The sequence below is a fragment of the Callospermophilus lateralis genome, chromosome 2 (genome assembly GCF_048772815.1).
Source record: "Callospermophilus lateralis isolate mCalLat2 chromosome 2, mCalLat2.hap1, whole genome shotgun sequence".
In the NCBI taxonomy this organism is placed as follows: Eukaryota; Metazoa; Chordata; class Mammalia; order Rodentia; family Sciuridae; genus Callospermophilus; species Callospermophilus lateralis.
Window position 1 is genome coordinate 26,597,805 of NC_135306.1, and position 27,049 is coordinate 26,624,853.

Consider the following 27,049-nt stretch of genomic DNA (forward strand, 5'->3'; position numbering starts at 1 on the left):
AGCAATACAGCTTCTAAAACATAACATGAGAGAACATTATCATAACCTTAGAATAGGGAAATATCCCTCAAATAAAAACCAAAAAAGCTTTAATCATAGAAGGAATACTGCTAAATCAAACCACAATAAAATTAAGAATTCCCTCTCAGGGTCTGGGGATATAGTTCAGTTGGTAGAATGCCTGCCTCACATGCACAAGGTCCTGGGTTCAATCCCCAGCACCACAAAACAAACAAACAAAAAGAAAACCTCTCCTCAGGACACTTTACTATTGAGTGCAAATGCAAGCCAGCAGAGTTGAAAAATATATTTACAATATGAAACTACAGAAGAGTTCATATCCTGAGCTTACACACATAACACACACAAGTACACATCCCTCTACATCAACAAAAAGACAACCCAACAGAAAAGAAAAGAAATGAGCAAGAAACTGGGACAGATACTTCATGAAAGAAGACACACAAAAAAGCCAATAAACAAACTCATTTGATATGCAACTTTATTAGTCAGAAGGAAAGTAAGCTTTAAAAAACAGGGAACACTATATCATCATCAGAATCACTAAACTTAAAAGATGCATAATATCTAGTATTAGTAAGGATATGGGAGAACTGGAACTCCCATACACTGTTGGGAATGCAAATTAAGCCTAAGCCAACTATTGTAGATATTTTGGAACTATCTATAGACCTTGAATATACTCAGACCCCAGGAGCCAGTACTTTTACACTTGGGATTACACTGAAAAAAAAAAAATGTACACATTTGCACCAAAAGATATACACAACAATGTTTATAGCAGCAAATATTTGCAACAGTGCAAAACTAAATTTCCATCAACACAATGAAATGGATCCACAAATTAAGACATATTAATACAATGCAATACTAACAATGAAAATGAACTCCAGCTATATAAGGTAACACAGACAAACCTCATAAACATAATAATCCTCAAAATAAGTCAGATGCACAAAAATAAGGATACAACCTAACTCCATTCATACAAAATTCAAAAATAATCCAAAAAAACCCATCTGGGATCAGAAATCAGGATATTGCAAGAATGTGAAGGGAGTGTCTACAGAATGGGAGAAAATTTTTACCACCATCACCTCAGATACGGCTTTACTTTCCAGGTTATATAAAGTACTCAAAAAACTTAACACCAAAAAAACCAAATAACTCAATCAATAAATGGGCAAAGAAACTGATTCTGATGATGGTATAGTGTTCCCTGTTTTTTAAAGCTTACTTTCCTTATGACTAATGAAGTTGCATATCAAATGAGTTTGTTTATTGGCTTTTTTGTGTGTCTTCTTTCATGAAGTATCTGTCCCAGTTTCTTGCTCATTTCTTCTCAAAAGAAGAAATATGAATCACCAACAAATATATGAAAAAATGTTCAACATCTCTAGCAATTAGAGAAATGCAAATTAAAACTACACTGAGATCTCATCTCACTCCAGTCAGAATGGCAATTATCAAAAATACAAGTAACAATAAATGTTGGCGAGAATGTAGGGGGAAAGGTACACTCATAAATTGCTGGCGGGACTGCAAATTGATGCAAACACTCTGGAAAGCAGTATGGAGATTCATCAAAAAACTAGAAGTAGAACCACCATTTGACTTCGTTATCCCACTCCTTGGTTTATATCCAAAGGATTTAAAATCAGCATACTAGAGGGATGTGGCCACATCAATGTTTATAGCAGCCCGGTTCACAATAGCCAAGCTATGGAGCCAACCTAGGTGCTCTTCAATGGATGAATGGATTAAAAATAAATATATATGGTATATATACACAATAGAGTATTACTCAGCCATTAAGAATTACTTTATATCATTTACCAGTAAATGGATGGATCTGGAGATGATCATGCTAAGTGAAATAAGCCATTCCCATTAAGCCAAAGATTGAATGTTTTTGCTAACATGTGGAAGCTAACCCATAATAACATTGGGGAGGGGAAGAATAGAAATTCAGTAGATTAGGCCCAGGGGAGTAAAAGAAGTGGGATAGGAAAAGGAAAGACAGTGTAATGAATGACACAATTTTCCTAAGTACCTATATGAAAACACCACAGTGAATTCCACCATTGTGTACAATCACAAGAATGGGGTCCTAATTAGAAAAAGATATATCCCATGCTTATGTAATTATATCAAAATGGATGGATGCTACTGTCATGTATAACTAAAAATAAACAATGAAATTTTTAAAAAGAAAAAAAAAGAAATGAGGATATTGTTACCTTTAGACACAGGAAGAACAATAATTAGAAAATGAGATGTTGATGTTTCATTTCTTGAGTTAGGCTGTGGCTACATAAGTATCCTCTTTGTTATTTAACAAGGCAAACAGGATTCTTGTCAATTACAAATTAAAATACAAACTTGATAAATGACCTTATGTAGAAACATTTCTGTTTCTAACAAAAATCACTGGCCTTGACCATTTCCTCTCATGCTGCCTGAATTTATCTCCTTTATTCTTCTATATTGGGTGTCCTTTGAGGGGAGTGTCCTATCAGTTTAAATGTTTCAATTTCTCTTCTCTAGTGAGTTGTCAGCTGCATTTTGATACAGCCAAGGACAGAAAGTCACCCTGAAGCTGATCTTCCTTTTTCTGCAAAGAATCTATTGAGTAGGTCCAGTGTGGTGGACACACCTATTATAATCCCAGCAGCTTGGGAGGCTGAGGTAAGAAGACCTTGAGTTCAAAACCAGCCTCAGCAAAAGCGAGGTGCTAAGCAACTCAGTGAGACCCTGTCTCTACATAAAATACAAAATAGGGCTGGGGATGTGGCTCAGTGGTTGAATGCCCCTGAGTTCAATCCTCAGTACCCACCCGCAAAAAGCAGGTTCCTGTCCACAGAGAGAGGCTCAACAAAACTAAGTACTGTGTTAGCAAAATGAAAATCAACAGTGTTTTGAATGACTTCAAGTGTTACCCTTTGGGGGTAAGTTAGTCCCCAAGGAGGAAATGGTAGGAATAATGGTTCTAGGCATGTGTCCTATAAGGTAATGTTAAGTGAACATCAATTGCTAACAGATCCGTTAAGAAATTAAGATACCTCTATGGCACATGACCCAGGATCATTGTCATTTACCCAAGTGCTGGGAAAGAACTTCCCCCTGGCAGCCTTGATGGCAGCTAAAGCAGAAGAGTTAGCCTCCACCACCTCAGAGAACACTGTTAGAACACAGAGCACTTGTACTCCATGTAGCCTTGCTGAGGGGTCTCTTGTCCTAGAAAACACTCAACCTTGTTCCCGGAGCCCCATTTTGTGCCCAATATTTCTCAACCACTTCACTCCATCAGCAGTGAGTACTTGAGCACCTATTGGCCCAAGTCTCTGCCACCTCTTCAATTTGTGTCATTCCTACTGCTGTGGGCTGTCCTAGCATCTAGGGATCTGGTTGGAAGGGGGATTTGAAATTGTTTTAATTTAAAGATGCTGCAGTTCAGTTTCTGGAGTCTCCTTCATAGTGAGTAGCACTGATAACAATATTCATGATGAGACAGGACCAAATCTGAAGCCTGAATACATAATCATACGGGGTGAAATGAATTTATAATTACAAAATATTTGTCAAAATATATATTGAATAATTATAAGGAAGGCTAGTATGAGTTTTGGGGACTCATATCCAACTGAAAACATAAATGATCATACATGGAATGTAAATGTGATGGCAACAACAGTGATTTAGAAGATTTAATTTTTAATATTTAAGTGCAGGAGTCAGAATGCCATACAGAGTGTATTTGCTATTGTTACATCCTTACTGTCTTTTCTAAGCACTAGGGTTGTGATAAACCAACACCAAGCATACCCACAAAAAGTAGCTACATAGACACAGAAAAAGTGGCTACTTATAAGTTATACAATCATCTTCAGGAAGCAGAACCAATAAGTAGGACTGGGTAACTTTCAGAGTAACAGAATCAGTGCTTTACATAATAACAAAGTTTTCTTTTAAATGTTTCTCTAGGAGATCCTTTATTTGGGGTTCCTAAGATGCATATATCTTCATGAATCCGGGACAGACAAAGGTTTCTAAAGACAGAGGAAAGCAAATAACTATAAAAGAAAATACTGGGGGACATCTTCAAAATTAAAAATATCAGCACATTAAAATTCATCATTACAAAAATAAATAGGTTAAGCCACAGACCAGTAAGCTAATGTGTACAAAATGTTTATCAAGGGATTGTTATGGCATATAAAGAACTCCAACTTAATAATAAAAAGGCAAATCTTTTACCCATGTAAAAGATCTCAATAGATATTTCAGAGGAAGATACACAAATGGCCCATAATCAGACAAAAAAGCTCTAAAACATCATTAATCATCAGGAAAATGAAAAATTAAAACCACAAAAGCACAAAGCATACATTAGAAATGGATAAAATAAAAATGCTTGACAACACTAGACTTTGGTAAGTATGCAGAGCAACCAGAACATTAACATGCTCTTGTGGACTATAAAATGGTATAACCATTTTGGAAAAAACCATTCAGCAGTTTTTTATACAACCAAGCATATGACCCAGTAAATATTCTCCTAAGTATTTGTCCAAAAGAACTACAAACTTGTTCATCAAGACTTATACAAAAATGTTCATGATAGTTATCTAGAATACCCCAGGCCACAAACAGCTCTGATGTATATCATATAAACTGTGGTATAGTCATATAGAACACTATCAAGCAATTAAAAAGGAATGAACTATACTGATAAATGCAACAAGATAAATTTCAAAAACATTATGCTGACTTTTAAAGAAGTCTTATTTATACTAACTTCAATAGGGGAGGGTGTAACCGGAAAAGAACTTCCTATAGTGCTGGGTAGGAGTTTAGTTATTCAGTTGAATGCATCTGTCAAAACTCAGTGCTTAGACATTTATAATTTGTGCATTTTTTAAGCAGATTTATCTCAAAAGAAAAATCTGGAAAATCAAAAATAAATTCTGTGCAAGAATAATTTCTGTTAAAAATGACACAGTACCATTATACTTAGTAATAAAAATAAATTCAAGGGGCTGGGGATGTGGCTCAAGTGGTAGCGCGCTCACCTGGCATGCGCGGGGGCGCTGGGTTCGAACCTCAACACCATATAAAAATAAAATAAAGATGTTGTGGTCCACTGAAAACTAAAAAATAAATATTAAAAATTTCTCTAATCATATCACTCATATGGACTTCGGAAACAAGCAGGAGTGTCCATACTCATATCAAATAAAATAGATTTCAAGCCAAAGTTAATCAAAAGGGATGAAGAGGGACACTACATACTTCTCAAGGGAACCATTCACCAACAAGACATAACAATCATAAATATATATGCCCCAAACAATGGTGCAGCTATGTTCATCAAACAAACTCTTCTCAAGTTCAAGAGTCTAATAGACCACCATACAATAATCATGGGAGACTTCAACACACCTCTCTCACCACTGGACAGATCTTCCAAACAAAAGTTGAACAAGGAAACTATAGAGCTCAATAACACAATTAATAACCTAGACTTAATTGACATATATAGAATATACCACCCAACATCAAGCAGTTACACTTTTTTCTCAGCAGCACATGGATCCTTCTCAAAAATAGATCATATATTATGTCACAGGGCAACTCTTAGACAATATAAAGGAGTAGAGATAATACCATGCATCTTATCTGACCATAATGGAATGAAATTGAAAATTAACAATAAAAGAAGTAAGGAAAAATCATGCATCACTTGGAGAATGAACAATAGGTTACTGAATGATCAATGGGTTATAGAAGACATCAAGGAGGAAATTAAAAAATTCTTAGAGATAAATGAAAACACAGACACAACATATCGGAATCTATGGGACACATTGAAAGCAGTTCTAAGAGGAAAATTTATTGCTTGGAGTTCATTCCTTAAAAAAAGAAAAAACCAACAAATAAATGATCTAACACTTCAACTCAAAATCCTAGAAAAAGAAGAGCAAAACAACAGCAAAAGAAGTAGAAGACAAGAAATAATTAAAATCAGAGCTGAAATTAATGAAATTGAAACGAAAGAAACAATTGAAAAAATTGACAAAACTAAAAGTTGGTTCTTTGAAAAAATAAATAAAATCGACAGACCCTTAGCCACGCTAACGAAGAGAAGAAGAGAGAGAACTCAAATTACCAGCATACGGGATGAAAAAGGCAATATCACAACAGACACTTCAGAAATACAGAAGATTATCAGAAACTATTTTGAATCCTTATACTCCAATAAAATAGAAGATAGTGAAGGCATCGATAAATTTCTTAAGTCATATGATTTGCCCAGATTGAGTCAGGAGGATATTGACAACCTAAACAGACCAATATCAATTGAGGAAATAGAAGATACCATCAAAAGACTACCAACTAAGAAAAGCCCAGGACCGGATGGGTATACAGCAGAGTTTTACAAAACCTTTAAAGAGGAACTAATACCAATACTTTTCAAGCTATTTCAGGAAATAGAAAAAGAGGGAGAACTTCCAAATTCATTCTATGAGGCCAACATCACCCTGATTCCTAAACCAGACAAAGACACTTCAAAGAAAGAAAACTACAGACCAATATCTCTAATGAACCTAGATGCAAAAATCCTCAATAAACTTCTGGCGAACCGGATACAAAAACATATCAAAAAAATTGTGCACCATGATCAGGTAGGATTTATCCCTGGGATGCAAGGCTAGTTCAATATACGGAAATCAATAAATGTTATTCACCACATCAATAGGCTTAAAAATAAGAACCATATGATCATCTCGATAGATGTGGAAAAAGCATTCGACAAAGTACAGCATCCCTTTATGTTCAAAACTCTAGAAAAAATAGGGATAACAGGAACATACCTCAATATTGTAAAAGCAATCTATGCTAAGCCTCAGGCTAGCATCATTCTGAATGGAGAAAAACTGAAGGCATTCCCTCTAAAATCTGGAACAAGACAGGGATGCCCTCTCTCACCACTTCTGTTCAACATAGTTCTCGAATCACTGGCCAGAGCAATTAGACAGACGAAAGAAATTAAAGGCATAAAAATAGGAAAAGAAGAACTCAAATTATCACTATTTGCAGATGACATGATTCTATACCTAGCAGACCCAAAAGGGTCTACAAAGAAACTATTAGAGCTAATAAATGAATTCAGCAAAGTGGCAGGCTATAAAATCAACACGCATAAATCAAAGGCATTCCTGTATATCAGCGACAAATCCTCTGAAATGGAAATGAGGACAACCACCCCATTCACAATATCCTCAAAGAAAATAAAATACTTGGGAATCAACCTAACAAAAGAGGTGAAAGACTTATACAATGAAAACTACAGAACCCTAAAGAGAGAAATAGAAGAAGATCTTAGAAGATGGAAAAATATACCCTGTTCATGGATAGGTAGAAGTAACATCATCAAAATGGCGATATTACCAAAAGTTCTCTATAGGTTTAATGCAATGCCAATCAAAATCCCAACGGCATTTCTTGTAGAAATAGAGAAAGCAATCATGAAATTCATATGGAAAAATAAAAGACCCAGAATAGCAAAAACAATGCTAAGCAGGAAGTGTGAATCAGGCGGTATAGCTATACCAGACTTCAAACTATACTACAGAGCAATAGTAACAAAAACAGCATGGTACTGGTACAGGCGGGTGGACCAATGGTACAGAATAGAGGACACAGAAACCAATCCACAAAACTACAACTATCTTATATTCGATAAAGGGGCTAAAAGCATGCAATGGAAGAAGGATAGCATCTTCAACAAATGGTGTTGGGAAAACTGGAAATCCATATGCAACAAAATGAAACTGAATCCCTTTCTCTCGCCATGCACAAAAGTTAACTCAAAGTGGATCAAGGAACTTGATATCAAATCAGAGACATGGCGTCTGATAGAAGAAAAAGTTGGCTATGATCTACATACTGTGGGGTCGGGCTCCAAATTCCTCAATAGGACACCCATAGCACAACAGTTAATAACTAGAATCAACAAATGGGACTTACTCAAACTAAAAAGTTTTTTCTCAGCAAAAGAAACAATAAGAGAGGTAAATAGGGAGCCTACGTCCTGGGAACAAATCTTTACTCCTCACACTTCAGACAGAGCCCTAATATCCAGAATATACAAAGAACTAAAAAAATTAGACAATGAGATAACGAATAACCCAATCAACAAATGGGCCAAGGACCTGAACAGAAATTTCTCAGAGGAGGACATACAATCAATCAACAAGTATATGAAAAAATGCTCACCATCTCTAGCAGTCAGAGAAATGCAAATCAAAACCACCCTAAGATACCATCTCACTCCAGTAAGATTGGCAGCCATTAGGAAGTCAAACAGCAACAAGTGCTGGCGAGGATGTGGGGAAAAGGGTACTCTTGTACATTGCTGGTGGGACTGCAAATTGGTGCGGCCAATTTGGAAAGCAGTATGGAGATTTCTTGGAAAGCTCGGAATGGAACCACCATTTGATCCAGCTATTCCCCTACTCGGTCTATTCCCTAAAGACCTAAAAAGAGCACACTATAGGGACACTGCTACATCCATGTTCATAGCAGCACAATTCACAATAGCAAGACTGTGGAACCAACCTAGATGCCCTTCAATAGACGAATGGATAAAAAAAATGTGGCATTTATACACAATGGAGTATTACTCTGCATTAAGAAATGACAAAATCATAGAATTTGGAGGGAAATGGATGGCATTAGAGCAGATTATGCTAAGTGAAGCTAGCCAATCCCTTAAAAACAAATGCCAAATGTCTTCTTTGATATAAGGAGAGTAGCTAAGAACAGAGTAGGGACAAAGAGCATGAGAAGAAGATTAACATTAAACAGGGATGAGAGGTGGGAGGGAAAGGGAGAGAGAAGGGAAATTGCATGTAAATGGAAGGAGACCCTCAGGGGTATACAAAATTACATACAAGAGGAAGTGAGGGGAAAGGAGGAAAAATATAAGGGGGAGAAATGAATTACAGTAGAGGGGGTAGAGAGAGAAGAGGGGAGGGGAGGGGGAGGGGGGTAGTAGAGGATAGGAAAGGCAGCAGAATACAACAGACACCAGAATGGCAATATGTAAATCAATGGTTGTGCAACTGAAGTGATTCTGCAATCTGTATATGGGGTAAAAATGGGAGCGCATATCCCACTTGAATCAAAGTGTGAAATATGATATATCAAGAACTATGTAATGTTTTGAACAACCTACAATGAAAATTAATTTTTAAAAAATTTCTCTATAAGTAAATTAATTAATTAATTAAGTCAATATTTTTTTAAGAAATAGAATCTAAATCAAGTATACAAATGAAAAGTATGACTCTTGCACTTACCCATATGTCTCTAGGTGGCTTGCTCCCTTGTGTCCTTCAGTTACCTGCTAAAAAGCAATTTTAACAGAAAGGCCTAATGATCCTATTTTAACAAACACCTCTACATCCCTCACTTTCTATCTTTACATCTTATGTAATATTCATTCATAATCTTTTATCATCATCACAAGAACACATTTATTTGTCTTTCCATTGGTGGAAAGCAAACTCCACAGAAGTAGGCTATTTTTACTTGGTTTTATTATTGTTGTTGTTTGTTTGTTTGTGGTATCTTCTGAGCCTAGGACAATGCCTGATCCATAACTAGTATCCAATATTTGCTGAATAAGCACAGGAATGAACATCACCAAAAAGGTGAATTATACCTGGCAAAAATTATAAAATGAGATTTGCATGTGGGGTGGAAGGGCATTATTCCATTTCTAACATTCCACTCAACTGCAATCAACTTATGATTTGAAACATATTTTAATGAAAAGGTATTTGGTTTTAAAGGAGCAGACCAAATACATTGAGGTCTCCCTTCTTCTCTCATTACTCCAGTTTTTGGTCTGTGCCCACAGAGAGATTGGCATTTCCATTGAAATTCATCCACCTCACCCCATCATGTCTCTCCAGTCCTTACTACTCCCTTAGCAAGGAAGAGTGACTAATCTGGTAAATGAGATTTAATATTCATTTGGACACATTTTACTACAGAGTGATATCTCTAAGTTAAGCTGCCCATGTTCTAGACAGTTTCCTGTCTCCCTCTCACTAAGGGATACCTAACCAGGTCTTGACTTCTTCAGTGCCACCTCTGATTTGGCTAGGCTGTATGAGGCATGTCTATAGGCCTTATTCGTGCTTCTTGTTGAATATGGAGTCTAACAACCTGGTTTACAAGTCCAAGTCTCTGCAGGAAGCATAAGTAGATTCAGAGTGGGCAGTTTCAGGGCTGACTATATTCTCCAATACAGCTTTTACCCCTATGAACCTTGAACTGAGGTTATAGGATACTTGTTATAGATTACTAAAGTTTATATCAATGTCACATTTAAACAGTAGTTACTGAATATATACTATATCAGTCAAAACAACAGAGGAATTTGGCACTCCTCCAAGAAAAGTATAAAAAGAAAAAAAACAATAATAATAATCTAATACTCCATTGGTGTTGAATAACTTATTTTAATGAATTTGTCTTTTAATACAAGTGTAAAACAAGATTCCTACCACTTTAACTACGTTAAATCCAAACTTCAAAACTGACAATTAATAACAAGTTAATTTTGAAAAGTTTTCAACTATAAGAATATCAAATATAACACAGAATTCATTTTAAGGCTGTTATAATATTAAAAACAAGTTTCTTAGCATTCTAAGAGTATCAAAAGTGCTCCATGTGCCAAAAAGAAAATCATTTTTCATAAGCAATATGGTACCCTCTGGTGTTCACAGTTGTTAAAAAGAACTTTCAACTTGAATGATTTGAGTACTTCTAAGCCATCTAAAAGTTCTACCTGATACAGGTAGTATGTTCATGGTCTTGGTATAAGAAATCATGTCACAGAGTTTGAATGTTAGAACTGTACTTTTAAATCATAAAATAAAGAAACTCTAATATCATTTAGTACTTTTCTGGTTTATTTTGCCAATAAGAAACCAGATTTAATATCATTCTTCAATCAAATAAAACAACCATGAGATTTCGGTTGATCTGTTTCCTAGCTGATTACTATCAAATGTGTACAGACAATTCTCTTCAGAGCTGAGCATTTTCACTGAAGGTAATTGGTTTTCATTTAAAACAAAATAAATAATGCATGTACACATAGATTAAAACTAAATATAACCATATATAATCTAACATGAAACATTCAAACAAAAAACTGAGAAAGTAGCCACTAGAAAGGAGACATGGAAGAAACAAATTTAATGGAGATAATACTTTTTGTTGAATCATTAAGACAACTGCTACCAATGTATTCAGAACAACCAAACTCAGAGAGAACATGTGAAATGTGAAAATTTTCTCTACAGTTGAAATAAATGTGTTTTAAGGAGAGAGAAAGAGGGAAGGAAAAAAAAAGAAAATTCCATGTTTTGTAATCTTAGGAAACTGAAAAGTAATTTATCAAAAATTGTACCCTAATTTTCTTTTGAGGGGGAAAAAACACAGTTTTTTAAACAAGGGCATGAAGCAGACTTCAAACTGAAATTCATACAACAATATTGTGTTCTTACTGAAAAGTACTATTAGAGATAAAATTAAGATAAATTTCAGGTATTTTCTATTTTAATGAGGGCAAAATTACAATGTTTATATAGCAAATATAAACTAGCAATTTATATCCACATATAATAGAAAGTATTTTAGGAAAAGTTAACTGTCCTCAATGCTCAAAATTAAATTAGAATTTTAATTTTTTAATCAATTAATTTTCCATACCTAGGAATTAAACTTTTATTTACTTAAAAGTTTAATTCTGAACTAAAGCTCAAATAGATTCAGATTTTTTAAATGCATGAAATTACCCAATTTTTTAAAAGTTTCAAATTTTTTAAATTTCTTTTATCAATGTAAACTATTCAAATAATCACAAGATACTTTATATCAGAAAAAAATTCACATGATATACTCATGACACTCAAGAATTACAATCAAGAAAGTGGTAGTCACCCTAAAACAGAAAGAATTTCTTTCTTTTTGTCACCTCCATTCCTTATATATAATCTTTATTTCACATCATCTACATAGAAATATTTATCACAATCTGATAGGTAGAAAAGAAATTTTTTTGCCTTCTAGAGCTCAAGTAAATTTACTCAGTCTTCTTAGAATGTTTCCTTTTAACATTATCTGAACCATCGGTTATAGGTTTTGAGACTGATGAACCAGTGCCATTGGAAGACGATTTTGCTCCACATTTCTTTTCACACAATGAAAACTGGTGCTGCCAGCCAAAGAGCATCCGACTCAATATATCTTCAAAAGGAGCAAGAGTCACAGAAGAAGTCTCTGTAATCATCATGGTTATCTGGGCAGAAAAAAAAAAGTTCAATTTTGAATTTAAGTACAACTGTTCTCTGTTTCTCAAAGAAAAGTAAACGAAAAGGAAAAAAATATTCAAAAGGCATTCTTAATTTACTCTGCAGGAGAACAAACTAAGCTACATTCTGGGAAAAAAAATCTTTTCTCTATGGAAAAGAAGATAATTCATTTAAAAATAATAGAAGGTACCATATTTTTTGGATGTCAAATGAACAGTATAACCATTTCCACATAAATAGTTTTCAAAGGGAAAAAAGATAAAATGTCATTTATAGTCTATATCAAAAACCAATACAGCTATTATTACTATGTACATTACAGAACTGTAATAAGTATTTTTTTAAATATTTATTTTTTAGTTCTAGGTGGACACATTATCTTTATTTTACAGCTATATCGAGCTGAGGATCGAACCAGTGCCTCATACATACTAGGCAAGCACTCTACCACTGAGCCACAACCCCAGCCCCCTGTAATTAAGTATTTTATATTATTATTCTCTTTCAATTTACTCCAACAATACTCTATTATTATCCTCATCATGAAGATCTAGAAGCAAGGCTCTGAGAGGTTCTGTAACTTGCCCAAAATCATAAAGCTAATAGTCAGTAAAGCAGTTTGCAAAACCTAAATTTTTAATTCAGTTACTAACTACTCTATCATTAACAGAAGTCACAGACTTTCAGTGAATTGCAGAATACTGTCCCTAATAGGGATGGCAGAAAGTATCTACCACCCAATTTTTTCATATATATTTAACTAAGACATCAAAAGGTTGAGGGAAAAGTGCTTCCAATTATTTATCTGGCAAAATTTGGTGTTAAGAAATCAGACTGGTGCCAAAAGAGATCATGGGAAGAAATTTAAGCTCTATAATTATTCCCCAAAGTCCAGCCATTCAATTACTCAAGTGTCAATTACTCCAGATCACAGAAATCAATCAAACCAGAAATTTTTGGAATCACATTTCTTTAAAAAGCCCCTACAAAATCCATGTTAGTGGGGGAAATCTTATCAAGAATAAATTATTATTAACTGCCACACATAAATCTAGATAGAGGCAAGCTACAAAAATAGTAGATGTCTATCAAGAGGCATAGAAAAGTGAATTCACTAGGTTCGATTCTCAGCACCACATAAAAACAAAATAAAGATATTGTGTCCACCTAAAGCTAAAAGATAAATATTAAAAAAAAAAATCACAGTTAAAAGTGATTAACAGAAACACAATAGCGAAAAAAAAAATTAGGATATATAATTAAGTAGAAATTGGAACAAAATCTACACTGTTCTATCATTTATATAAATTAAAAACTCACACAATTGTGAATGTACTTAAAACATCACTGAAATGTTTACTTTTAAATAACTATTTTTTATGTGTATTTGACACGAAAACAAACTTTTTTTTAATGCACCCACACAGATTTCAGACCAGCCATGGCAACATACCCTACATCAGACTTAAGTCTCACATCAAAATCAATGTAAAAGACAAAAATACATAAAACAACTGCTAAAAGCCACTGGACAACAACCAGTACAGCAGAATCTCATGGCGCTATTATCCCTAATAGAAAGGAAGCTGAAAAAAGTGAGCTCCACATTCACCATGGCCTTTTCTTTTAAGAACAACAGGAATAGAAATCAGAAGTGTTCGGGGCTAAGGAGACAAAGATCTAAAGCCTGAGAAAGCCAAAATATCTAGGATGTGAGGGCATCACAAACCAAAGAACAGGGAACCATGTGGACAGTGAACCAAAAATCCATGTGTATAAAAGAATCTGTAGCCAGACTTTAAATTTTTGCCAATCTGATAAGCAAGAAATGGTATCTCAGTATTATTTTATTATTGCTCAAATTATGAATTTCATATTTTTTCATATGTTTGAAGGACATCTTTATATCTTATCCGTGTGCATTAGTGATAACTTTCTCAATTTTTTTATTAGGTCTTGGTCCTTCATTCTTGTTATACATAAAGGATACCAGCCCTCTATGATATACGTTCTAAGTATTTTATACAGTTTGACAGCTGAATTTTGATTTTGTCCACTTTGGGTTTTGCCAGGCAACTTAAAAAAAAAAAAGTGACTGAGTCAAATTTATCAATCTTCAACCTTTTCTTTGTAGAGAACAAAGTAAGCCCAAAGTAGACAGAGGAAAGGTATAATAAGGACCTGAAAAGTAATGAGACATAAAACAGAAAATCAGTAAACCAAAAGCTGGATCTTTGGAACAAACTGATGAAATTAAGAAAACTCTAGATAGAATGATATGTATTTTACTGGGGATTGAACCCAGGGCTTATAAATGCTAGGCAAGCATTCTATCACTGGCCACTTCCCCAGCCCTAGTTAAATTAATTTTAAAAAACAAAATTTTTATTTAATGCCAAAACTTTAGATGAAAATGTACTACTGTACAAAGCAAAGCTGTTATTATACTAAACATTCTTCAGCAGATCAATATTTATATGCATAGCCTATTAACTGTAGTCATATTACACTATTATTAAATACTGCGATGAAATCAATGACCAGAAGGAAGGAATCTAGCTTCTTAATGTACCATTACTAGGGACTGCCCTGACATTGTTATCCTGCATCAATAATTAGAAGACAGAGGGGCTGAGGATGTAGCTCAAGTGGTGGCACGCTCACCTGGCATGCGTGAGGCACTAGGTTCGATTCTCAGCACCACATAAAAACAAAATAAAAATATTGTGTCCACCTAAAGCTAAAAGATAAATATTAAAAAAAAAAAAAAACAATTAGAAGATAGAGCCAGCACAGTGGCACATTCCTGTAATCAGAGTGGCTCAGGAGGCTGAGGCAGGAGGATGGAGAGTTCAAAGCCAGGTTCAGCAAAAGTGAGGCACTAAGCAACTCATTTAAACCCGTCTCTAAATAATGTACAAAATAGAGCTAGGGATGTGGCTCAGAGGTTAAGTGCCCCAGAGTTGAATCCCCAGTAGCCGCCCCCCACAAAAAAAACCCAATCAGAACCAGGGTGTCTACTTGACTTCTCAGGGACTACACTTGGTAGTTTTCCACCATTAGAAGAGCTAGAAATTATGAAACATTTGTTGAGTTACTAGAATTGCCATTAACAGTGTTTCCTTTCTCATATTTTATGCTTTCTGACTCTGTATAGATGACTATCATGTATTTACCTAAGCTAGTAAGCAATGACTTATTTAGATGTAAAAATGGTCAAGCAATATAAGGTTACAACTTATTTAAGTAACAGTACTTTATCTTATATTTTCATTTGTTTATTAAAACTGCTTTTCCAAATATAAGACTATGTTAAAGACAAAACGAAGATATAAACTACCAATACCAGAAATGAAAGTGGAAATATTAGTACAAATTCTTTGACTATTGAGTCTAATTTTATGCTAACAAATTTTTTTTTAAAAACCTTAAGTCAAATAGCAAATTCCATGAAAAATACAACTTACTAAAATGTATATAAAATAGAAAATCTTATTAGCCCTGTAACTACTTAAGAAATTGTCCTCAGAAACTTTCCTCAAAGAAAACTTCAGTTCAAATGGTTTCACAGGTGAATCTATCAAACATTTATTAAGAAACAATATCAAATCTATATAAATTCTTTTAGAAAGTAGAAAACTGAATACTCCTCCACTTATTTAATGAGTTCTATTTTAGGTCAACAACAACAACAACAACAAAAACAGACAAAATTACAAAGAAAACTTCAAACCAACATCATGAATACACAGGAGGGGAAAAAAATCCTTGAAAGACATTAACAAATTAAATCAAATAATACACAAAAAGGATACTATATCAAGATTCAATGAGGTTTACTACAGGAAATGAAAAGGTTGATATAACATTTTAAAAAAATTAATTCAATCCAAAAAACTATATTAACACAATTCATGGGAAAACATCATGATTATTTCAATTGATGCTAAAAAAAATCTTTGACAAATTTTATACCCATTCATGATAAAAACTTCCAGCAGAGAACTTCCTCACATGAGGGCATACATAAGACCTTGTAGGGCTGGGGTTGTGTGGCTTAGTGGTAAAAAAAATTGCCTAGATTCTACGATCCTCAACACCACATAAAAATAATAAAATAAAGGTATTGTATCCATCTAAAACTTAAAAAAAAAAATTTAAAAAGACCCTTCTAGCTAACATCATACTTAAAGGTAAAAGGTTGAACATTTTCCCTCAGAGGCCAGGAAAAAAACAAAGTCATCCACTCTCACCATTTGTATTCAACACTGTACAGGAGGTTCAAGCCAACACAAGATTTGAAAGAAAACAAAAGTCATCCAATTAAAAATAGCAAAGGAAAATTGTTTACCATAGACAAGGTCAGGTATGTAGATAATACTAAGGAAAACTATACAAAAATTATCCGAACCAAAAGGTGAATTTAGCCAAGATACAGAATACAAGAACAATGTGCAAGAATCAATTGTATATCTACATATAAGCAAAGTTCAAATTTGAAATTTTGAAAATTACTATCATAAAGTCAATATAAAATTCAAAATTGAAATTTTTAAAAGTACTATTCATAAAGGCATCCAAAAAATATGAACTACTTCAGGATAAATTTCAAGTTAACAAGATACATGTAAAACAATAAAAACCATAAATGCTTACTCCTAAAAATTAAAGAATACTTCAGTAAATGGAGAAATACATCATGCTCATGGATCAGCAGACTCAATATTTTTAAAATGTAATTTCTCCCCAAATAGATCTACAGATACAATTTCAACTTTTTTTTTTTTTTTAATGGCATCCATATTGACCAGGTTGGTCTTAAACTCCTGGGCTCAAGGAATCGTTTCTCCTCAGCTTGGAGTAGCTGGGACTCTTGGCCATGTGTCACTGAACCCAGTTGGCTTTTTAAAATAGAAAATAACAGCATAATCAAAAAATGTATTTGGAAATGCAAAAGACCTAGAATATCCAAAGAAATACTAAAAAAAAATGTTGAATTTATACTATTTGATTTCAAAAGCCATAGTAATGAAAATAATCTAGTATTGGCTAGACATACAGACACATAAATCAATGGTACAGATAAAGCCCGGATATAAACCCATACATGTCAGGGCAACTGATTTTCAACAAAACTGCCAAGACAATTCAAGGGGGAGAGAATAAGCTTTTTAACAAATAGTGCTGAAACAACTCTATATTAATATGAGTAAAAAACAAACCTGACCCTTACCTCACAAGGTACACATATTCATAGTAGCTTTATTCATGATAACTTTATTCAAATAATCAGAAGCTGGAAACAACTCAAAATCCATCAACAGATAATTGGATAAACAAAATACAGTATATAATGCTACTTAGCAATAAAATAGAATTTGTAAGAAACTATGGGTAAATTTCAAAAGACAGTCTGCTGAGCAAAAGTAGCCAAGCACATGACTATGTACTATACAATTCCATTTATATAAAATAGGAAAAAGACAAATCAAACATATAGGTGATAAAAAATAAATATCTAGTAGCTTGGAGTTTTAGAAGTAATTGGGAGTTACTGGAGTAGGACACAAGGGAACTTTCGGAAGTGATACAAATATTCCATATCTTGACTGTGATAATAGATACACAGGTTACATATCTGTCAAAACTCATAAAAAATGTACTCCGAGACTGAATAGACTTTGTCATAGTAAGTTATTCCTTCATAACTGATGTTTAGATTTTTTAAAAGAACTCATTCTTAAGTATTTTGTAAATAAATATTACATACTACTTTGCTAAAAAACATTTTAAAGGTGATCCTGATAAAACTGGACCTGTACCACACCTAGACAAACATTGCTGTTGGCTATATCTAGAAATGAAATTAACAACTCACAAGACAAGTAAATCTATAACTCTCTCAGACATTGTCAGACTGCTCTCTTATTTATACTGCCTTAAGATCCTTTAAAATAGTTAATACTCTTCATCTTCACTTCCTTTTATTTGACTCAATTGATTAAAATAATTTTCCTATATCTTTCCACTAAAATTGCTCTTATCGAGATCATCATATAATGATTAATTTCAAAACCCAACATGCTCTTTTCAGTTTTAATCATTTTTGACCTTTCCCTTTGTTTTATTTCACAATAACACTATTTCACAGTAACACCTTATGCTAAGCAGCCAATAGATACCCTAGGCTTCTCAAATTTTATAAACTCATCTCTGATGGGGGAAACCAACTTGATAAAGCGCAAAACTGCCAAAGACATGTCAAAAATAAAATGTCATTTATCTTATCTTTAAATTTTATGTGAATTTTATCCTATTCCTGCTTAACTTATTTTAATGTTTAAAATTAATTACCATTGAGATCAATCACTGGTACAAAATGCATCATATTTACATGACTTTGTAAAGACAATGCCAAAAGTCATATATAGCTTGGGGTATGGAAAACCCTAGTTTGAAAAACACAGATTACTTGCTCAAAATTGTGAAGCTTAAATTCCAACAAAGGTCTGTATGATTTCAATACTCAAGTGCTTTTCCTATGCCAATAGTCTTTTGCATATATTTCTTTCCCTGATGCTTAAGTTTTAATAATCACAAAGGACTAGAGAGATCTATAAAGGTAGAATTGAGTCCTCCTTGAATGAAAATGGGACCCCATATTTAATCAATATTCAGGCTTGCTTAAGTTCTGGGTGAAAAGAAAGACAGGAAGGAGCAGAGGAAGAATACAAGAAAGAGAGCAACACAAAATGGAGGTATTTAACATAATTCTCTCAATAAAAAAGAGAATAAATGAAGCAAGAAGAAAATTAACAATTATATTCTACAGTTGGATCACAATGAACAAGCATATGTATATACAAATATATGATTTCTATTCCTCCAAAATAAAGAATATACTTACTTTTCATACATATAAAAATTAATTACAAAATCTCATCAATACTAATACAGAAATGAAGTTTCAACAAAATTCCAAAGAATAACACATAGATTACACGTATATACTGTTCAAAATGTAAAGCAGAAATCACTTAAGAACAGATATTTTTAATGCCTGGAAATTTCAAAACATAGTTGTAAACATTTTCATGTCAAAGAAGAAACTAATGTAAATCAGTAGGAATTTAAACTAAATCACAATTAAAAACATGTGACATGAGATGCAGTCAAAACATGTGATATGAGATGCAGTGATGAAAACAGTGTAGAAGGAACAATAAAACCAAAAGTCAGTCTTCTGAAAAGATTAACAAAACACAGATAAACAAGACTGAACAAGAATGAATGAATGAAATTCCTCCTCCTTTGCTATGCCAGATATTCGATTCTAGACTAGCCCCTCCAGATGTGAAAAAACAAACTTGACAAAATACATAAGAAAATTATTATCAGGTACCGGACAAGAGTTAGTGTAAGCCTGATCCATAAGAAAAGGGCAATACATGAAGTCATCTCCACATTTACCCCCATTACTACCTGAGGACAACTTCTCAACCACAGAACAAAGAACCTAAACTAAAGTTGAGGCAGCAGAGACATGTTCAACTGCAGCCAAAGGGAATGGAATCTGCAGAGCAGGTGGCAGAGAGGAGGAAGCAAGGCAGGCAGATGGACTGGGAGAAGAGACTCCAGATATCTATATAGGATGGTACTGCAAATCCTTGGCTGAGGGACAAGGTGGACTGTGAAGACAGAGACTACTTAAAGCTTAACACAGAGCTGCTTTAATTGAGTTAAGATGAGAACAGATAACAAAGGCTGAGTAATGCTAAGAGTCATTTATTTTGTTTCTCCCATAAAAATCATTATTTTTTTTGAGTGTCAATTTTTTTATATATGACAGCGGAATGCATAGTAATTCTTATTATATAGAGAGAGCACAATTTTTCATATCTCTGATTGTATATAAAGTATATTCACACCAAATTGTGTCTTTAAAAAAATCACTATTTTTATACATATATTACACTTATTTGTGTGTGCCCGTCATACTTTGAGGGAGATATTTTCTCTGAGAATTTATTAGCATCTATTTATATGCCAAAACACTAGATCAATATCTAAAACACTATCAAATTTTTCTGACTATATAAATTGTAAAGGAAAAAATAAAAAGTAAAATTTTTTTCCTAGATGATATACCCACAAGAAATAAACCACATGTCTTTCCAAAAACTTTTACTTACATGTTCAAAACTCATTATATGTACTCTAAGAGACACAACCAAAATGTCTATCAATAAATGAGTGGATAAATAAAATGACCTACGGTTACAAGTGTTGGGGAAAATGTGAAGCAACTGCCAGTGAGCACAAGGTTTCTTGTGGGGGTAACAAAAATGTTCTAATAATGACAATGATGATAACTGCACAAATCTGCCAACATACTAAAACCCATTCAACTTATACTTTAAATATGTGAATTGTAAGGTTTGTAAAATATATTTCAATAAAGCTGTTTAAAAAATACATGTGGCTCAAAATTTGAGGACTGGAAGAGGAGAGCACAAGTGAAGGGATATTCAGATATTTGGAGACCCTAAATTAAGCCACAGACAACCCCCACTGAAGACACTACAAAATAAAAATAAATGACCTCTATGGTGACTTATCTAAGACATAAATTTATATGATTCTGCTTTCCTTTTGAGAATCATGTAGTGAGTTCTTAATAAAAAATATCTGGTCTTAAATAGAGCTAGTCATAAAATTTATCTAGGCTTAAATAATAATATTCTAAAATTATCTATTTGTGAATAGGAAACAATACCAAATAATGATAAGAACAATCAGAATTAGCCTTATGATACAGCTGTAAAAAAACTCAAAACATGTCAGACACAGTGACAGAATGACGTGATTTATCTTCAATTCTCACAATAACAACAGAAGTGAGTGACCATAAATATGTCCTAATGTAAAATCTTGACATTTTAGAGCTTAAAGAAATTCTAACATCTACCGTGCACCTCACTTGAAAAAAATGAGGTAGCACTTCCTTTGCAGTCTCTGATCAGCCTTGGCTATTTCCATTACTCACTGGCTTTTAATATATCATACCAGGTTGTCTGCTCATGTTTCCAGACATCCTTGGCAAAAAGCAAATGAAGAATCACAAACAAGCTGTTTTAGAAACTCATGGATGTGCTGAATAAAATATCTCAAATTCACCTTTTCATATTTTAATACAATAAAATAGAAATATTCTTGTTACTGGGTCAGTATGTAGAATTCTATCATAGGGGAAAGGTTAGATGGGATTTGTAATACTAATTTACAGATACCTAGAACTCTTACCTTTGTGGTCACAAGAAAGATGGTATAAAGGAACATAAGATTATGCTTTGATATGGTCAGATGCTTGGTGTGCTGAAATGTGAAGATAAGGGACCCCAGCAGGGTTACCTTGGAAGGGCTGAAAATAAAACATATTTTAAGACAGTAGTTAATAAAAATGTAATCATAGTAATTAATAAACTATATCTTTCTCAAAGAGTACACTGTACAACATTTTTTTTAATATTTATTTTTTAGTTTTCGGCGGACACAACATCTTGTTTTTGTATGTGGTGCTGAGGATCGAACTCGGGCCGCACGCATGCCAGGCGAGCACACTACCACTTGAGCCACATCCCCAGCCCCTGTACAACATTTTTTAATGAGCTACTAACAGATATTAACACAAAATGAGATTTGTGAATTTACTTAAGAGTTCTGGAAATGCTAAGTCATACAAAATTAAATACCTTTCTTCACAGTATAAAGTATCAGAGATTTCAGAAATGTCTATGTACATCATGGCTTTCTAAAAGGTGAGTATATTTCCATAATGCAACATTTCTAAAACATACTTTGAACATATAACATTGTTCCAAAAAAGAGCTGAAAGTCTCATGTTTCATAGCATGATTTGGAATTAGTATTGAAAAACCTTCAGTGCTAAACAAGCTGGGGGATGTGGCAGTAGGAGAGGAGAGGGTGAGAGGAGGGAAATTCATCCCCAATTTGTAGTGTTTGCCTATTTCCATGATGTACATACTCCCACATAGCTAATTTCAGGCTGCTGCATGCAATGAAAAAGAGATATACACAACTGGCTCCATAAAACAATATGAGCCAACTCCAACACACATATTAGCTTTTGCTAATATCTTAATGCTGAAATTGTAAGTCTACAATGAGTTACTAATGGATCAAATGAGCAACATTACTTTGATATTATATACCCGCCACATTATTTAAAGTATACCTCAGTAATAGATCATTATCTAGCTTCTCTATGCTTACCATAAAGATAAATGATACACTCTCAGAATGCCATATTGCAACTTGACAAATTTAAAGATCCCTGTAAGTCACTTTATTTTTTTAAATAGGTTATTTAATTATTATACACTAAAGATTAAGTTCAAAATAGGAGTAAGTTTAGGCAACAGGATTTGGAATTCACTTACCAATATACTGAGTAACATATTTTAAAACAGTGATCTCTAAGTTTTTATTTTATATCCCTATAGGTCTTTATGTTTTAGATGCTCCCTAATATGTTTCTTAATTTATAAAAGTATGCATACATACATAATTTTATTATAAACTGTACATAAAACTGAAATTCTAAAAGGATAAGATAAAATCAAATGAAATGAGATTTGTCTTCAAGTTATTTTTCAACTATTCATTTCTATTAGTTTGGTTTCTGTACCAAAGTGGGTCATTACAGGTATGGCCTTGGCATACACATCTTCCATTTTGGATTACATTCTCTTGAAGGTTGAATTTGAAGAATAATGATTTTATAGATACTAAACTGGAGCAGGACACTGGAGAAGAATTAGGGGAAATTAAATTTTAAATCAAAGTATGAGATTTGTCAGGAAACTCAGGATGTATTAGAAAATTGTAATATATACTAATTTCCTGTAAAACTAAAAACAAGTTTTCTAGTTCCACAATGGTGGAACAGGTACTAGGTAATAGTTACAGACATTCTCATTCCAAAAGAAAGAGAATAAAATAAATATATCATTGGTACCAAGCAATTTCAAAATTCAGCAGGGCAATTCCATTAGGTTTCAAGGCTTGGGGATAATCCTCTATGGCTGGATACACTGTCCTGATCTGCAACTCTAATCTCTACACTCACGTCTTTGGTTTCTGCACCTCTGACTCCAGACTGTAGGGCTAGACTCAGGCCTCTGGGGCGCAGTCCCCACCATGAAGTCATTATTCCTTTTCCTTTAGAGGGCAGCACACTTCTGTAGCTGCACAGTTTTATCAGCCTATTTTTCACCTAAGGAATTCCATGAGTTAGGTAATCTTCTTTCATTTCATCCTGTCTCTGTTCTTGCAGTCCAAGCTGGCAGTATATCTGCTAATTTAACATTTCTAACACTCTTTGGGTTTCCTGAGATCCATGCCATTAGTCAAGCGAATCCTTCCTTCACAAATCTTTTTTGAATAATCTCCTCTCTATTCCTGGGCTTCGGCTATGATGGCTGAAATTTATCCATGAATCATATGCCTAATCCCTTCAACACTAGTAAAAGACTGTCCAATTAAACTCTTGACCAGAGAAAAAATTTTTTCTTACCAGAGAAAATCTTCCTAAGCATGAATCTAAGTTTTTAAATATTTTATTTGTTCTTTTTAGGTATACACAATAGTGGAGTGTATTTTGACATATTATAGATACATGGAGTATATTTCACATTCCTGTGGTTGTGGAGTTACAGTGATCATGTACTCACATATGAAGTTAGGAAAGTTATGTTCGATATATCCTACTGTCCTTCCTATTCCCTTCGTGTTAGCATGCACATATCAAAGAAAACATTCAGCCTTTGGTTTTTAGGAACTGGTTTATGTTGCTTGCATGATAGATTTCAGTTCCATCTCTTATGGAAAAATGCCATAAGTTCATTCTTCTTTATAGCTGAGTAATATTCCATTGTGTATATATACCACATTCTTTATCCATTCATTTGTTGAAGGGCACACCTAGGTTGGTTCCATAGCTTACCTATTGTGAACTGAGCTGCTATAAACATTGATTGATATCTATCTATCTATCTATCTATCTATATATATATATATAGTATGCTAATTGTAAGTCCTTTGGGTATATGCCAAGGAGTGGGATAACTGGGTCAAATGGTAGTTCCATTCCAAGCTTTCTGAATTATCTCCATACTGCTTTCCAGAGTGGTTGTACCAATCTGCAGTTCCACCAGAAATGTATGAGCGTACATTTTTCCCCACTTCCTCCCCAATATTTATTGTTACTTGTACTCTTGATAATTGCCATTCTTACTGAAGTGATATGAAATCTCAGTGTAGTTTTAATTTGCATTTCTCTAATTGCTAGAAAAGCTGAACATTTTTCCATATATTTGTTGGCTCGATCGTATTTCTTCTGTGAAGTACCTGTTCAGTTCCTTTGCCCATTTATTGACTGGGTTATTTCTTTTTACAGTGTTAAGTTTTTTGGGTTTTTTATTTTGTTTTGTATTTTTGTTTGTTTGTTTGTTGAGTTTTTTGTATATCCTGGAGATTAATGTTCTATTTAGGTGAAGGTGGCAAAGACTTACCCCCATTCCTTAGGCTCTCTCTTCACATTCTTGATTGTTCTTGCTGTGAAGAAGCTTTTTAGTTTGATACCAACCCATTTATTGATTCTTGATTTTACTTTTTACTCTTTAAAAGTTTTGTTGAGGAATTCAGTTCTGAGGCCAACATGGTAGACATCTGGACCTACTTTATCTTCTTCTAGTAGCTGCAGGGTCTCTGATCTAATGCATAAGTCCTTGATACACTCGAGTTGAGTTTTGTGCAGGGTCAGAGAGAGGGGTTTAGTTTCATTTTGATACACATAGATATCAGTTTTCCCAGCACCATTTGTTGAAGAGGCTATCTTTTCTCCAAAGCATGTTTATGGAGCCTTTGTCTAGTATAAAATAACTGTTTTTACATGGGTTTCTCTTTGTCTTCTATTCTGTACCATTGGTCTTGGTGCCAATACCATGCCAGTTTTATTACTATCACTCTGAGTTATAATTTAAGGTCCAGTATTGTGATGCCTCCTGCTTCACTTTTCTAAGAATTACTTTGGTAACATGAATCTAATTTTGTCATGCAACCTGTATAGGCTGAGAGTATGCCACTGCCTTGGAATGACTTTTTGAATACCATATCAAAATCTCAAGCTACAAAAGCAAAAACAAATAAATAAACAGGACTCTATCAAGTTAAAAAGCTTCTGTACAACAAAGGAAACAACCAATAAAGTGAAAGGGCAGGGCTAGGAATGTGGCTCAAGCGGTAGCGCGCTCGCCTGGCATGCGTGCGGCCAGGGTTCAATCCTCAGCACCACATACAAACAGAGATGTTGTATCCGCAGATAACTAAAAAAAAATAAATATTAAAAAAATTCTCTCTCTCTCACTCTCTCTCTCTCTCACACTCTCAGAAAGAAAGAAAGAGAAAGGGCAAACCACAGACTGGGAGAATATTTAAACCTAGTATATGATACATGGTTAATATCCAGAATTTATTAAGAAACCATACAGGGCTGGGGATGTGGCTCAAGAGGTAGCACGCTCGCCTGGCGTGCATGCGGCCCGGGTTCGATTCTCAGCACCACATACAAACAAAGATGTTGTGTCCACCGATAGCTAGAGGATAAATATTAAAATTCTCTCTCTCTCTCCCTCTCTCACTCTCTCTTTAAAAAAAAATAAAAAAGAAACCATACAATCTAACAGCAAGAAAATATATAACCAGGTTTAAAAAGGAAGCAAAGGAACTTTCTCCAAAGGACATAAAAATAGCCAACATTACTAATCATCAATGAAATGCAAATTAAACTACTGTGAGATACCAACTCACACCCATGAGGGTAGCTATTATCAAAAAGACAAAAGACAAGAAATGCTGATAAAGGTATGAAGAAAATGGAACCTTTCACACTATAATAGGAATTAAAACTAGTATAACAAAGTATGGAAAACAGCATATAGGTTCCAAAAGATATTAAAACTGAAAACTCCCATACCATAGTGGGGTTGGGGCATTAGGGGACTTTTACATCAGTAAAACAGAAGAAAGTCCAGAAACAGAGCCACAAATATGTGATCACTTGATTATGGGGGGAAAAAAAAAAAAAAAACAAGGGTTAACAAGGCACTAAATGGGCAAAAGGAAAGTCTTCCCAAGAAATGGTGCCAAAACAACTGCATATAGAAGGGAAAAATAAATATCAAATCCTACACAATACTATTTATACAAAAATTAAACTTGAAATAGATCATAGACTTAACTATAAAAGCTAAGAGTAGAAATTTCTTGAAACCATTAGAATAATAACTTTGCAATTCTGGATAGGCAAAGATATCTCAGAATATGAAAGTATTAAAAAATTGATAAATTGATCTGTACCAAAAGTCTACAAACACACATCAAAGAAATGGCATTTTATGTGTAATATGAATTGTAATGCATACTGCTGTCATACATAACAAATTAGAATTAAAAAAAGAAATGGTATTCAGAATATATAAAGAATATAACAAGGGTTGGGATTGTAGCTCAGTGGTAGACCACTAGCCTAGCACTAGTGAGGTACTGGG

The 27,049-nt window shown here is 33.9% G+C and overlaps 1 protein-coding gene across 1 annotated transcript in view; it reads right to left on the minus strand.

Annotated features, from left to right (window-relative positions):
• Nucleotides 1-12,096: 12,096 nt before the first annotated feature.
• The window catches only part of Tmem38b (transmembrane protein 38B), a 48,201-nt gene continuing 33,248 nt past the window's right edge, over nt 12,097-27,049 (minus strand). Inside the window, exons 5-6 of the mRNA XM_076843211.2 lie at nt 21,723-21,840; nt 12,097-12,406 (exon numbers count right to left, since the gene is read on the minus strand). Coding sequence (XP_076699326.1) covers nt 12,191-12,406; nt 21,723-21,840 — 334 coding nt within the window. The 3' untranslated portion in view covers nt 12,097-12,190. The remainder of the gene's footprint in view (nt 12,407-21,722; nt 21,841-27,049) is intronic.